Raw genomic sequence first — 15,997 nt, 5'->3', positions numbered from 1 at the left:
CTAAACAAAAGGTGATCTAGCATCTATAGCAAATAACAGATCATATCAACCAAAATCCTAAATGTTTCTTATAAATAAGAACCACAACTCTGAAATATTAAATATAAAACATTCAAAATTGAACATAACAGGTCTTGTGAGGTCAAAAATTTACAATTAAGTCACCATCAATTTCAAAAAACGCGTTTTTTATTTTTTTATTGTCTTGAAGTTAAAAAGTCTCAAGAACTGCTGTTAAGATTTGTGATGAAAATCTTATAATTGTGATCAAAAATAAGTGTTATCTTCATAATTGAATTACAATGTTTTAAAGGTAAATCATACATTAATATAGTTTTTCCTACCTTTTGTTTACTGTCTACTTTTAAGTAATGTGGATTATGCATCTGTTCAACTTTTCTTTGTTCCCTTCGCTAAAATAAAACAAACAAGAATACAATCTATTGACTGATGAGATTTAATTTATTCAACACATGGAAATATTAAAGTATCTGCAAAGAGAAAGTAGGTACCAAACAGATCTGAAAAGCTTACAACTCATCACTACAGATCTGTGCACTAAATGTGAGGTTGTGCACTTTAGTACTTTTTTTTTTAGAAAAATGAGAGGAATAAAATTGTTGGAAAACTGGTTAACACACAAGGTGTTTGCAACAATGCCACAGTTTCTAGAGTGCGGTAGAATTTCATACAAACGAACAGTTTTAAATTTATGCAATTACCATATTTATCACTTACGGCTGTTTAATTTGAACTCACCAATGAAAATAGGGCTCCTGATATTTCATTATCTTTAAGTGGACTAAAGTTAATGTTTTCTTTTCTACAAATGTATATAGTTAAAGGATGGATGGGAATTTGACTGTTTACAAATTAATTTATTTTTTAAATGTGGGGTCAATGAAATCCATGACAACAGACAATGATGGCGGTTAATAAAAAGAACAAATAAACAATACCTACCACTTCTAATTCTTCGTCTGTTGGTTCTACATATGCCTTCTTATCATTGTGGTAACTAGTGTATTCACCTCTGAAAGAAAGAAAGATTTTTTTAAGACATATTGATTTACACTATATTAACCTAAATAACTATATTTTCAGAACTGACAAACAGACTAAAATAAATAATTGCATGTTCAGTATCTTTTTCAAACATGTTCCCTTGAAATATATTAAAACATTTTCAGAAAATTTTCCTCATTTGCTGTTTTAGATTTGTTCAGTATACTTGCAGAGTGCTCAGAAGGTGTTATTTACTTTTGCTTTTAACAATGAATTAAACTGACAGAAAAAATACTAAAAAGTTCTGGACTTACTGTAAACTAAATGAGCTAAAACTAATGAAGTTTCCACTAAAAAAGTTTGAAAAAAAATCAACTTAAATCGTGTACAAGAAATTTAATGATGTTATACCTGCGATCTTCGTGGTTGAAGGTAAATATGGATGCTCTAACTGGTTCATCATCTGAACTTTCTGCAGGAGGACGGTTGATCCATTTATCTAAATCTAACCTAAAATAAGAACATTTGACTATGATTTTGACAAATTCAATTTTAAATGTGCATAAAGTAACAAAATAGATTTATTGCATGAGAATTGTCGATTGTTTTAAGTAAAACAAAAATAATAACCGAGCTTCCATATCAATAATATTTTCTGGCACAAATTTAAAGTGTTCTGACTTCCCCTAGTTCATGATGCCTGAATGGTAGCTGTTAACAATACAGAAAATTTGTTATATATGTGAAACTTTCCTAATCTGCAGGTACTCTAAATTCAATTCCATACTCAACAGCCGTGATAACCATTACTGTTGAGAAGTAACATTGTTCTAATGCAACATTTTTGTAACATTCTTTTTGATCAGGATAATGTCATTAATTTTAATTACTTTCAAAAACATGAAACAACCAATACAATAAAAACATTTATTAGGCTAATGAAATGAATCCACACAACACAATAGTTCAAGACTATTCAATAAACAAATTTAAGAATGACCAATATAGAAATTCAAAAATTGTTAATACATAAGAATTAACCCTAAACCAGTAGAGAAAATATTGAAATACCCAAAAGTAAAAATGGGCACGGGTGGGGGGGTTAAAAAATATTCTCAAAACTACCAAAATGTGTTGATCGACGCTTTAACTCAAATTTCAAAAATAATATATAATAAGAACTAAGTGTTTACCATGTGAAAGCAAATCTTTGAGTGAAGTAAAAAGGTATGTAATTTAACAGGTAAACGAAAGTGAGTAGAATTCAACTAACAAACCAATAAAAAAGTTATGACATATTCAGTATGACGAAAAGAATATATCATTTAAATAAATAAATTTTAGGAACAGAAAAATAATAACTCTAGCAAAAATATAAATTTCTTTCTCAGTAATTAATCATTTTTATTGAAATAAAAATTTCCACATGTCAGTATGCACAATGGATGCAATGAAAACGTACTTGCAAGCTCAGACAAATTATGACTGATTTTATATGTATGATTTAACTTTGTTTCTGTTTAATAGTTTCATTAGAATGGATAAACAAATATTGATTATTTGCTCACAGCATCAATTGGTAATTTGATGGTTACAAATACCTGTTTACTGGCTTTGCTAATGCTTTGTCAGTGAACTTAATTTGTAACTATCAGATCACCAATTGCTGACATCAGAGCTTAAATCCAATACATTTATCTCTGAAGTAGCCATTGGGCTGTTTGCAATCATGTTATGGATATTTTAAATGTATCTTTTATCAAATTATAAAACATTATTGTTTTGAACATTCATTGAACCTACCCTTCTGGTACTGGCACTTTCTTCTGTGCCCTTTCAGCTACTGGGTTTAATGCTCCAGAAAATAAGGCCACTACTTCTTCTCCCACTTTGGTATCTTTGTCCATTAATTTTACTACATATTTTACTAACTGTAGTATACAACAAGCCTAAAAATATACACATCTTACATAAATCAAAATTCAAAATAAGAGCCTTTATTCCATTCATCAGTTTTGGATACATATTTATAATTAAAATTTCTATGGTTGTAAATCCTAAGGTGACCTTTATTATACAGGCTTGACTCGCCACAATCTTTTCATTTCAAAAGAGTTTTATTGTTTCTCAATAGTTTTCCTTTTACAACAGATAATTTGAATATCTCTATACACCTGTATTGCTATGTGTAAATCATTCTGTCAAACTTCACAAAATTAAGGTCAGTTAAGAAATGTAAATAAGCATATTTTCCTAACACTACTTCACCACATCATAACAAAAATGTGAAAAGATCTTTTTCCTACAGTTTACTGTTTTTACATTTCGTAATCAGAATCTATATAAAAATAAGGAGATAAGATATGGTTGCAAATAAGACAACAACCTATCAAAGTTAAAAGGACCATTATAAAACTATATTCCTTACCCTTTCCTGAACCTCTAAATCTGAACTTTGTTTCTTACCCTTTCTTGAACCTCTAAATCTGAACTTTGTTTCTTACCCTTTCTTGAACCTCTAAATCTGAACTTTGTTTCTTACCCTTTCTTGAACCTCTAAATCTGAACTTTGTTTCTTACCCTTTCTTGAACCTCTAAATCTGAACTTTGTACAAACATGGGTAATTTCTCTAACATCATTTGTGTGACTTCCTTCACAGTGTCATTATCCTCCTCATCCTCAGCTTCCTTCACTATTCTAGCGTACAACTTGGGGATGTTTTGTACATAAACACTTTGTATATGACCAGGAAGGGAGGTAATCTTTGGTCGCAGCATAAATTCTAATGTTTCTTTGGGATTCTTTAAATGCCTGTGCAAAAAAAACATTATTGCATAATTACATTTGTGGGTATCAATTTTTGTGGATTGCTAAAAACTTGCATATTTGTGGATATTTGAATTCGTGGTTTAGCCAATCTGTGCATACAAAGCCTATTGCAAATATGTTGTTCGTTGGACATTTGAACTTGTGGTTCACCTGTAACCACGAAACCCACAAAAATTGGTATCCAACGAAAAATAATGAATCCACAGTAACAATACCCGTGAAATTTCAAATTTCCAACCTGTCTGAAAAATTATCAAAAAATTTGAGTTCTATGAATATCGCAAAGATATTTTACCAATGAGCAATAGTAATAAAAAGTCTGACTGTAGACTGTACTGCTCTTACAGCATTGTGAAAACATATTCGTCATTATATTAATTCAATTATCTACATACTCAGCAAATTCTCCGCAGATCCATGCAGCAGCATATAGAACTTCACATATTCCATTTCTTTGGGAGTTAGCTGATAATACATGAGAATTTTCTAACAGCACTGCCTGCAATAAATATAGAAGACTGTTCATGAGAAAAAGATCTGGATGATACTTATTTGTTCTTTTTTTTATATAGTTTTGTTAAACTTGTTTTTTTTTTTATATAGTTTTGTTAAACATAACTAATTCACCTACATAACTGTCTTTAAAACCATTCAATACCAACTTTAAATAAGCATTATGTACAAATTTCATGACATTTATTTGTGGCAAACTTGAGATAGAGATCGGAAACTAATTTTGGGACATACTAACAGGCAGACATATGGATGGACAAGGTAAGAACTTAATGTCCTCTTTGTCTCAGTGAGGACATGGAAATATATCTCACCATCTGACTGACAGCAAATGATCTAATTGCTTGGACACGAATAGCAACATCCTGCATCTGTGAGGCAATCAGTCGACCATGACGAGTTCCTTCCATCCTTGTTAACTCAACTAAAACACTTACATACCTGAATAAAGAATAATACTTGAAATCAATGTTAAAAAAATTTACGAATTGGTTTTGCATTATATAAGTTAATATAATATAACTATTACAATCTAATTCAGCAGCTTTACAGTTTCAAAATGCTTTGATAATCAAGACTACCAAAAAAAGAAAATTCTTACAGAATATTAGTAACAATAGATTGTTTTTAATTTTAGACTAAATGGAAATGGTCAAGGTGGTAAATTTTCAGCAGATGGGACAATGCCTTAGATTTTCAGAATTTTTTCTTTATTTCATCTTGTGTACATTTGTTTCCAAAGAATGACCGGACATATCTCTAACAGGTCTTACCATTCAAAGTTTGTGACATATTGATAATTAGACTGACTACAGATTTCTATAATTTTAGCTAGTAATTCATCTCTGTAATGCGTCCCTTCAGCTTTATCCATATGTACCATAAGTTTCTTTACAATTTCCATTAAATTTTTCTTGGAAACCTGTGTTAAATAAATATTACATGTATACATAAAGAATAAGTTATATTGTGAAAATCTATTTTCGTGTAAAATCACATATATCTTCTGTAATAAGAACTTTCACATTTAAGATCAAACAACTGTTAGCCATTTTTCTGTGGTCAAATCTATCCAAATTGTATGAACATCTGTTTAATAATATATTAGATGTTGAAACCAATATTCCTCAGATGAATCTCAGTAAGATCTTAGATGAAGTCCTCTACATCAATGATTTCACTTCAGCAATATTTATTTCCATCTTGAAAATATTATTTGAGCTGCAACATATAGAAATCAATCTAATGCAAGTGCCTGCATACATGTACATTTATAAGACTTTAATATCTTTTGAACATTCAAATAAGAAATAAAAGCTGATTGGTGGTATGTTTTGTATAGGGTTCTTGTATCATGTTTATCGTCTTATTTTCAAACAGTTGCAGACTTTGTATAAATATTTTTTCATAAGTAAACAGATGATCCGATATTTATTTGCATACTGTTAATTTCTATCCGATACAGCTCATTTTCAAATCAGATGTGCAGAAAACAAGTTTTGTAAGATTGAACAAAATCACTAGTTTTGGGATGGCCAAAACACTTGTCAACTTTTGACTCTATTTTCAGTCATTTATATTTTGATGTGTAAACTTGATATATTTGATATTTATATGAAAACTTGATATATTTGTTCTGAACTATTTTTCTCCCAATTTTTCTTCAATTCTTGTAGCAGAAAGTAGTTTAAATATCATAAAATTTTATATAGAGTATATAAATTCAGTGATAAATACTTTTAATTATCATCAAAATTAGAGAATTGATTTTCATTATTCTGATAGAATAGATTATAACAGAATTATGAACTAAACAAAGTAAAGCAATATCTAGTAATGTTGATTTCTATTCATGAAAATTTATGCACAACCAACTTAATTAAACTGCGCACCATTCCATATAACAAATCTAGAGCTCTTAATCGTATTGATTCATCCTTGTCGTCTAAACACTGTAAAATGAGATCTTTATGACACTGGACACTCTTAGGATGGGATTGTAATATCCTCGACATAGCCAGGAGACCCAAATATTTTACTGGAATAAAACAAAAGTTTGATTGAAGTACAATAAAAATAATTTCTTAATTTTATTGTATCTAATGAATTACTTTGCTATGTTTCTGTAATATAAATTATAACACATAAAAAAAGTAGAAATACAATTTCAGAACCCTTTGTAAAAACTGATATATCATTATTACATTTTTCTACAAATAACTATTTACATAATTATGCATTAATAAAAATAAATATAAGAATTGGGGGAATTTCAAGCCACTACATAATTTGAAGTAAGAAAGTACATGTATATAATGTTGAATGTAAAAACACTGTAGATAAAAAAAAACCTTGTAGCACATCTAATTTTCATAATGAAGGAACTTGCCATTCTTTGTACACATCTCATAAAAAAATTAAATAATAGCCATAAAATTAATAATATCATTTTTTTTTTTAAGTTTCTATGTCAATTAGCCAGAACATGTCTTGTCTTTAGGACAGTTTATTTTGTATCTACAAGGATAAGAAAACAAGATAGAAAAAGCTACTTCTTTATTTTCAGTAGTTTTTTTTTATCTTTAATCAGAATATTTAGTGTTTCACTAAATACAAGAACATAAAAGAATAAGCTGATGATTACATTCTACAGACGTGGCACTTACAATTCTGATCAGAATCTTCAATCAATATTCGTAATTTCTGGACACATAGCTGTAAAAAAAGGATAGGAGTTATTGTCTTCTAGTTTATAGCTCTATCATGACATCAAATTAATAATAATCAATTATATCTGGGGAAATGCTCATATGTTTTATTGTATAAAGTAGTTAAGAGTAATGGAGGTAGCAGGTCATTCTTAATATATTTTATGTGAAGATGGACCATAAAATTCCATAATCATATCATTTTTCATTGTGATCAAAATAGACCATTAGGATTAATTAATTTTGGAATATTGAATTTGAACACAAAGACAACAGTGACTTTATATCTTATAATAGAAAATAATTCTGACAATAACATGTTGTTAAGCATTATATGCTGTAAAACAAACGATTGCGACGTCATTCATATGTTCCCTTGGGATGTATCCTTGTAACTTGTAACCATAATAACCTTTTGCAAATTAACAAAATACCAATCCTTCTAACATGCAAGTTGCATTATAAAATATTTCTCATAAAATCAGTGAGATTGTAAAGTGGGTTTGGAATAAACTTTGCTACAGTAGTTCAGTGAAATCGAGTGTGTAGTGATCAATTTGTATACTTTGAAAAGGGAATTCAACAGGTTGGGGATAGTCCACCAAATGGGGGAATTATTCCCTCTATTGAGTAATAATTTAATAATCCTCTGAATATATATAATTTAGGTTAGTCTTTATGCTTGAGTAATAATTTGAAAACCTTAGAATAGAATTTGGGTTAGTCTTTTTTCTTAAAGAGTCATATCATTATTTAAAGTTTTAAAAGACAAGAAAGAGTTAGTAGTCTTAAAAAAGATTAACAGTTAGTGGATTTTGTTGGCTTATAATGTCTCAAGAAATTAGTAAAGGACTATACATTATTTGGGAAAGTTGTTGCATAGTTCTAAAATATGTGCCAATTCAAGCATAAATTATTGACTAAAATTAAAGTTGTTTTACTACAAAATATCTTTCATTATCAGAGGGATAGTTACTCATTTGGGGAACCATCCCTATTTGGTGGGTTGTCCCCTACCTGTTTCAAATTGAATCTACATATTAATTAATTTACCTTGAACCTTAGTTGAATATGAAACAACTTCAATCTAATAGAATTAATTTGCATATTTCCCCATTCTTGTTTGATTTAAGGTTAGAGAAATCCAAAAAGTGAATGATTTTAATTTATCTTCTTATTGTTGTCAAATGAATGTAAATCAAACAAAATAAAAAATATAAATAAAATGTAAATATGTGATATATAATACCCAACTTCCATGAAGAAACTAAGCTTTGAAGAGAGTATAGGCAATTTCACTGCAGCAGGTTAATACTGTATAGGTCACAATGGTCAATATATTTTAACCATGAGTACATTTTTGTTTAGGGGCCAGCTGAGGCATGTCTTCGGTGCATGACTTTTTTCACTGTGTTCAAGACCCATTGGTGGCCTTCTGTTGTTTTTGCTTTTTGGTTGGGTTGTTGTCTCTGTGACACATTCCCAATTTCCATTCTCGATTTTAATCACTTGCTCTTTGGTCAGGTTGTCTCTTTGACACATTCCCCATTCCAATTCTCAATTTTATTTTATTAAATTATAAGATCATCTAGAACAAGAATGATTTTTTAAAGATGCTGTCGCCTGATATAACTGTAGTGGTACAAAACAGAGCTATTCTGGACAATTGAATATTGACTAACTTTCTGATCACTTTTCAGGAGGCAACTTCAAATCTTACATAGACTTTTGATAACATTTAAAAACATTAGTGTTTTAAGAAGGGGGTAGGGTCAGATCATTGTGTTACCATAGCTATCTATTGCTGCAGTGAAATAAGCGCTAACTGCATTGAGAGATTCAACAATGTACCTGAAAACCCCCCAACAAATGAACAAAGCAAGCAATATAAGAATTAAATAACAAGTACCTGTATGGAGGCAGTGTGGTTTGGGATGCCTGAAGATATAGAAATGAGTACTGTAAGTAAGAGAAAAATGTGTCAGCAGTGATCATCATTAAGGCTAAAAATCAACACTTTACAAAGTCATTTACAAAATTATTAAAAGCATGTGCTTAGTTTTATTATTAAATTTTCTTAAACATATAATACTTATCAACAATTTAGTGATTTACAGATTTATCAAAAGCATTTTCTTTGTTCTTTTCAAATATAAACTAGTGATACTGATCAACAAAAATTTAAACCAAATATATAAATATGTTTATTTTTAAAATACCTATAAAAAGTACTTCTTATGATAATAAAAGCATGGAATTTTCAAAATCACATTAAATAAATAAAATTTAATTTACTTCTCATAATAAATAAAATTAATTGACTTTTCAAACAATTTTATCAAAAAAAAGATAAAAGCATAACTTCTACAAGAAAGATAAACTGTTTAAGTTCTAATATGAAAAGGTGCAGAAATTGGAAATTAAAATCACTGCAGACACACAAATACATATTACAACAATACAAATGTGTGCAACTATATAGAATATTTAAACAAAAATGCTGCATTCACTGACTGTAACATAATTAATTGATTCTTCTTGGTTTAATGTCCAGTGGCAAACATTACATGTATATATAACATGACAAGACTATCGACATATTGTTAGCCGTAATATCAATATGAATTGTAACCATATTTCAAATTATTTAAATACTTTTCATGTGATAAACATATATATTCTTCATACATCTTCAGTTTGAAAAAAGTAATACATAGATTCTCCTATGCAAGTATATCAATGTACACAAATTATAATTCTAATAGTGTCTCATTCTATTTAAGTTATAACATAAAATAAAACATGCTTTAATAAAAAGGTTTTACAATAAATTGACAACACCAAAAGAAGCTTACCTGCTATGACTGTGTTGATGCATTCATACAGGAGAGACATGGCCGAAGTACTGAAAAGTATAATATATAACCTGATAACATATTGTTTATATCCAATTCAGATGTAGTTTTGTAGGGAACATTTTTATAATTTATTTTTATGCTTAGTACAGAATATCCTATACACACTTTAAAACTTGCTGTTCAGTTTAATTCATAACAAAGGTTAAGTGTATTGATTGATTGATTGTTGGTTGCTTTAAGCTTCATTAACACATCAAGGCTATATCACTGCAAAGGTGTAAACCTGATTGATTGATTGTTGATTGCTTTAAGCTGCATTAGCACATCAAGGCTATATCACTGCAAAGGTGTAAACCTGATTGATTGATTGTTGGTTGCTTTAAGCTGCATTAGCACATCAAGGCTATATCATGGCAAAGGTGTAAACCTGATTGATTGATTGTTGGTTGCTTTAAGCTGCATTAGCACATCAAGGCTATATCACGGCAAAGGTGTAAACCGGTTTGATTGATTGTTGGTTGCTTTAAGCTGCATTAGCACATCAAGGCTATATCACGGCAAAGGTGTAAACCTGATTGATTGATTGTTGGTTATTTACCCTGCATTAGCACATCAAGGCTATATCACGGCAAAGGTGTAAACCTGAATGATTGATTGTTGGTTGCTTTACGCTGCATTAGCACATCAAGGCTATATCACGGCAAAGGTGTAAACCTGATTGATTGATTGTTGGTTGCTTTACGCTGCATTAGCACATCAAGGCTATATCACGGCAAAGGTGTAAACCTGATTGATTGATTGTTGGTTGCTTTAAGCTGCATTAGCACATCAAGGCTATATCACGGCAAAGGTGTAAACCGGTTTGATTGATTGTTGGTTGCTTTAAGCTGCATTAGCACATCAAGGCTATATCACGGCAAAGGTGTAAACCTGATTGATTGATTGTTGGTTATTTACCCTGCATTAGCACATCAAGGCTATATCACGGCAAAGGTGTAAACCTGATTGATTGATTGTTGGTTGCTTTACGCTGCATTAGCACATCAAGGCTATATCACAGCGAAGGTGTAAACCTGATTGATTGATTGTTGGTTGCTTTACGCTGCATTAGCACATCAAGGCTATATCACGGCAAAGGTGTAAACCTGATTGATTGATTGTTGGTTGCTTTAAGCTGCATTAGCACATCAAGGCTATATCACGGCAAAGGTGTAAACCTGATTGATTGATTGTTGGTTGCTTTACGCTGCATTAGCACATCAAGGCTATATCACGGCAAAGGTGTAAACCTGATTGATTGATTGTTGGTTGCTTTACGCTGCATTAGCACATCAAGGCTATATCACGGCAAAGGTGTAAACCTGAATGATTGATTGTTGGTTGCTTTACGCTGCATTAGCACATCAAGGCTATATCACGGCAAAGGTGTAAACCTGAATGATTGATTGTTGGTTGCTTTATGCTGCATTAGCACATCAAGGCTATATCACGGCAAAGGTGTAAACCTGATTGATTTATTGTTGGTTGCTTTACCCTGCATTAGCACATCAAGGCTATATCACGGCAAAGGTGTAAACCTGAATGATTGATTGTTGGTTGCTTTAAGCTTCATTAGCACATCAAGGCTATATCACGGCAAAGGAGTAAACCTGATTGATTGATTGTTGGTTGCTTTACCCTGCATTAGCACATCAAGGCTATATCACGGCAAAGGTGTAAACCTGATTGATTTATTGTTGGTTGCTTTAAGCTTCATTAGCACATCAAGGCTATATCACGGCAAAGGTGTAAACCTGAATGATTGATTGTTGGTTGCGTTACGCTGCATTAGCACATCAAGGCTATATCACGGCAAAGGTGTAAACCTGATTGATTGATTGTTGGTTGCTTTAAGCTTCATTAGCACATCAAGGCTATATCACGGCAAAGGTGTAAACCTGATTGATTGATTGTTGGTTGCTTTACGCTGCATTAGCACATCAAGGCTATATCACGGCAAAGGTGTAAACCTGAATGATTGATTGTTGGTTGCTTTACGCTGCATTAGCACATCAAGGCTATATCACGGCAAAGGTGTAAACCTGAATGATTGATTGTTGGTTGCTTTACGCTGCATTAGCACATCAAGGCTATATCACGGCAAAGGTGTAAACCTGAATGATTGATTGTTGGTTGCTTTACGCTGCATTAGCACATCAAGGCTATATCACGGCAAAGGTGTAAACCTGAATGATTGATTGTTGGTTGCTTTACGCTGCATTAGCACATCAAGGCTATATCACGGCAAAGGTGTAAACCTGATTGATTGATTGTTGGTTGCTTTACGCTGCATTAGCACATCAAGGCTTTATCATGGCGAAGGTGTAAACCTGACTGATTGATTGTTGGTTGCTTTACCCTGCATTAGCACATCAAGGCTATATCACGGCAAAGGTGTAAACCTGATTGATTGATTGTTGGTTGCTTTACGCTGCATTAGCACATCAAGGCTATATCATGGCAAAGGTGTAAACCTGAATGATTGATTGTTGGTTGCTTTATGCTGCATTAGCACATCAAGGCTATATCACGGCAAAGGTGTAAACCTGATTGATTGATTGTTGGTTGCTTTACCCTGCGCAGATTAGCACATCAAGGCTATATCACGGCAAAGGTGTAAACCTGAATGATTGATTGTTGGTTGCTTTAAGCTTCATTAGCACATCAAGGCTATATCACGGCAAAGGTGTAAACCTGATTGATTGATTGTTGGTTGCTTTAAGCTTCATTAGCACATCAAGGCTATATCACGGCAAAGGTGTAAACCTGATTGATTGATTGTTGGTTGCTTTACCCTGCATTAGCACATCAAGGCTATATCACGGCAAAGGTGTAAACCTGATTGATTGATTGTTGGTTGCTTTACGCTGCATTAGCACATCAAGGCTATATCACGGCAAAGGTGTAAACCTGACTGATTGATTGTTGGTTGCTTTACGCTGCATTAGCACATCAAGGCTATATCACGGCAAAGGTGTAAACCTGATTGATTGATTGTTGGTTGCTTTACGCTGCATTAGCACATCAAGGCTATATCACGGCAAAGGTGTAAACCTGATTGATTGATTGTTGGTTGCTTTACGCTGCATTAGCACATCAAGGCTATATCATGGCAAAGGTGTAAACCTGAATGATTGATTGTTGGTTGCTTTAAGCTGCATTAGCACATCAAGGCTATATCACGGCAAAGGTGTAAACCTGAATGATTGATTGTTGGTTATTTACCCTGCATTAGCACATCAAGGCTATATCACGGCAAAGGTGTAAACCTGATTGATTGATTGTTGGTTGCTTTACCCTGCATTAGCACATCAAGGCTATATCACGGCAAAGGTGTAAACCTGAATGATTGATTGTTGGTTGCTTTACCCTGCATTAGCACATCAAGGCTATATCACGGCAAAGGTGTAAACCTGAATGATTGATTGTTGGTTGCTTTACGCTGCATTAGCACATCAAGGCTATATCACGGCAAAGGTGTAAACCTGATTGATTGATTGTTGGTTGCTTTACGCTGCATTAGCACATCAAGGCTATATCACGGCAAAGGTGTAAACCTGATTGATTTATTGTTGGTTGCTTTACCCTGCATTAGCACATCAAGGCTATATCACGGCAAAGGTGTAAACCTGATTGATTGATTGTTGGTTGCTTTATGCTGCATTAGCACATCAAGGCTATATCACGGCAAAGGTGTAAACCTGAATGATTGATTGTTGGTTGCTTTATGCTGCATTAGCACATCAAGGCTATATCACGGCAAAGGTGTAAACCTGAATGATTGATTGTTGGTTGCTTTATGCTGCATTAGCACATCAAGGATTTATCATGGCGAAGGTGTTAACCTGATACTGGAGCTTGACATTGAGATCACGGTCTGGTCATATGATATAAAACAGAAAGACATATACCCATATACCAAATGAAAACTGTTGACCTATACATCTATCCCATATAATGTTCAATGTTATAATAATCATGACCAAATTCAACTTATCAAGTTAACAATTAGAATTTTAACATCATTTAGTAATGTTTGCATAACCTATTCCTCCTGTACACCAAGTAAGAATTAATTCATTGCAAGTTACTTATAGTTTTCTACTGACATAAATAAACACCCATTTTCAAGAAAGATTATAAGACTTAGGAATCCCTACATCAGATAAAAACGATATATGACTTTCATGCAAGACAGTTTTTCATATATATTTTACAAACATTGAAATATTTTTTTTGATAAACCAACCACAGATATTTTTTTATTTTATTACATACCTGTGTATAAGGTTGGTTAATGGTTCTATCAGTTTTTTACCCAGTCTAGGTTCCAATGGTGTTAATGCACTAAACTGTAAAATAGAAAACAAAGGATCAAATACTAGAATAATGTTAATTTTAGTTGGTCACCTAAGTCATACCACGTCTGCAGGCATCAATTTCTGAACTAAAATAATTTCATAAATTTCTATCAATATGTCAATGTAGATTTTAATGGGATTTTGATCTTTCCAAATTATGACAAATATCACTCTTATATTGTGATAAAAAAAAAAAAACAAGTGTGTAAAATTCTGCAATTATAATGGCTAATAGAACATATCTTTATAAGCTGTCCATAATTTGGATACCATGATTATTTATATTGATTAAGAAAAGGCTGATCTTTAGTATTTGATCATCATAACATGATTTGCAGAGGTATAATCAACTATTTCTATGAACAACATGTATGCCTCAACTTTAATGAAACTATCATTTTGTATTTGTTTAACATATACCTACCAGTTTAATGATTTTGATAAGAACCCAGTTGTTTGTTGAGCTTGTCATTAGTTTAAAGAATAGCGGTGCTAATGACAGGTAATTTTTAGGATTCTTTCTTGCTAGTTCACAGATTACATTCACAGCTGCTGACTGAACACCTAGAAATTAAAAAAAAAGTGTAAATTAATTTCTCAAATTGTTTTAGTTGTTTTTATTCAGTCGACAACATTCTCTTACAGTATATATCTGTAATGAGGTCTAATCAAAATTATAAGCCAAACAAGAATGTGTCCATAGTACACAGATGCCCCACTCCCACAATCATTTTTTATGTTCAGTGGATCGTGAAACTGGGGTGACAACTCTAATTCAGCATTAAAATTAGAAGGATCATATCAGAGGATTCATGTGTATTAAATTACAAGTTAATTTGACTTCACATTCATCAAAAACTACCTTGACCAAACTTTAACCTGACAGACAAATGAACAAAAGGACGCATAGACCGGAAACATACTATCATAGGTGGGGTATAATAAGTTATTAATTAAGACATGTATGAATTGAGAGAATATGTCTTTAAGATTTCCAATTATATCTAATATAAATTATACATGTCAGTGACACTCAAAATTTGGCTATCATTGAATGAGATGCACAATAAATGATCATATAAATTGCATGGTCTTTCCTTATCTTTTTTGTAATGTTGGATTGCTGTCTCATTGTTTACCCATATCCTATTTATAAAGAGATGATACATTAAAAAATTACCTGGATCAGGATCCTCCAACTTTTCTTTCAGTCTTGGAAAAGCTGGTCTGAGTGCTTCAGGAAACTGTAGGAACACTTTATACATGATTAATACAGACTTCTTCCTCAAGTAAGGTCTGGTTGACGTCATCTAGAAAAGAAATATTCTTCATATTACAAGACTCAAAAAATATATATTTCTTAAAATGCATTCAATTATATATCCAATATACAAAACATAAATGTTGCTCCCCTTATTTCTTCAAACATAGCAAATGATAATAGATGTATAACAGTTGATCAAATTCAACAAGTGATATAACATGTAGATACAAAAAATAAGACCATGTGGTAAAATTGCTAATGAGACAACTCTCAACACGAGACCAAATGACATCAAAGCCAACAGCTGGAGGTAACTGTAGTGTTTTCAACAATGAGCAAAACCATACCACAAAGTTAGAAATTATTAGAATAATTGATGAAGTCAATAGTTATAAATTGTATTCCAAACACACTAAATG

General features: G+C 31.8%; 1 protein-coding gene across 3 annotated transcripts in view; it reads right to left on the bottom strand.

The window, feature by feature from the left end:
* The window catches only part of LOC134715861 (AP-3 complex subunit delta-1-like), a 43,251-nt gene that overhangs the window by 15,294 nt on the left and 11,960 nt on the right, over positions 1–15,997 (bottom strand). For 2 of the 3 annotated variants that reach the window (XM_063578380.1, XM_063578389.1), the window contains exons 6-20: positions 15,495–15,624; positions 14,739–14,878; positions 14,232–14,305; positions 9,912–9,961; positions 8,966–9,015; positions 7,015–7,063; positions 6,241–6,386; positions 5,122–5,270; positions 4,663–4,789; positions 4,231–4,334; positions 3,586–3,817; positions 2,809–2,954; positions 1,417–1,515; positions 964–1,033; positions 345–413 (exon numbers count right to left, since the gene is read on the bottom strand). In XM_063578380.1, coding sequence (XP_063434450.1) covers positions 345–413; positions 964–1,033; positions 1,417–1,515; positions 2,809–2,954; positions 3,586–3,817; positions 4,231–4,334; positions 4,663–4,789; positions 5,122–5,270; positions 6,241–6,386; positions 7,015–7,063; positions 8,966–9,015; positions 9,912–9,961; positions 14,232–14,305; positions 14,739–14,878; positions 15,495–15,624 — 1,635 coding nt within the window. The remainder of the gene's footprint in view (positions 1–344; positions 414–963; positions 1,034–1,416; positions 1,516–2,808; positions 2,955–3,585; positions 3,818–4,230; positions 4,335–4,662; positions 4,790–5,121; positions 5,271–6,240; positions 6,387–7,014; positions 7,064–8,965; positions 9,016–9,911; positions 9,962–14,231; positions 14,306–14,738; positions 14,879–15,494; positions 15,625–15,997) is intronic. The other variant, XM_063578397.1, reaches the window with a different exon arrangement.

Source organism: Mytilus trossulus, chromosome 1 (genome assembly GCF_036588685.1).
Source record: "Mytilus trossulus isolate FHL-02 chromosome 1, PNRI_Mtr1.1.1.hap1, whole genome shotgun sequence".
NCBI classification, from domain to species: Eukaryota; Metazoa; Mollusca; class Bivalvia; order Mytilida; family Mytilidae; genus Mytilus; species Mytilus trossulus.
This window is presented reverse-complemented; position numbering and strand designations above follow the sequence as displayed.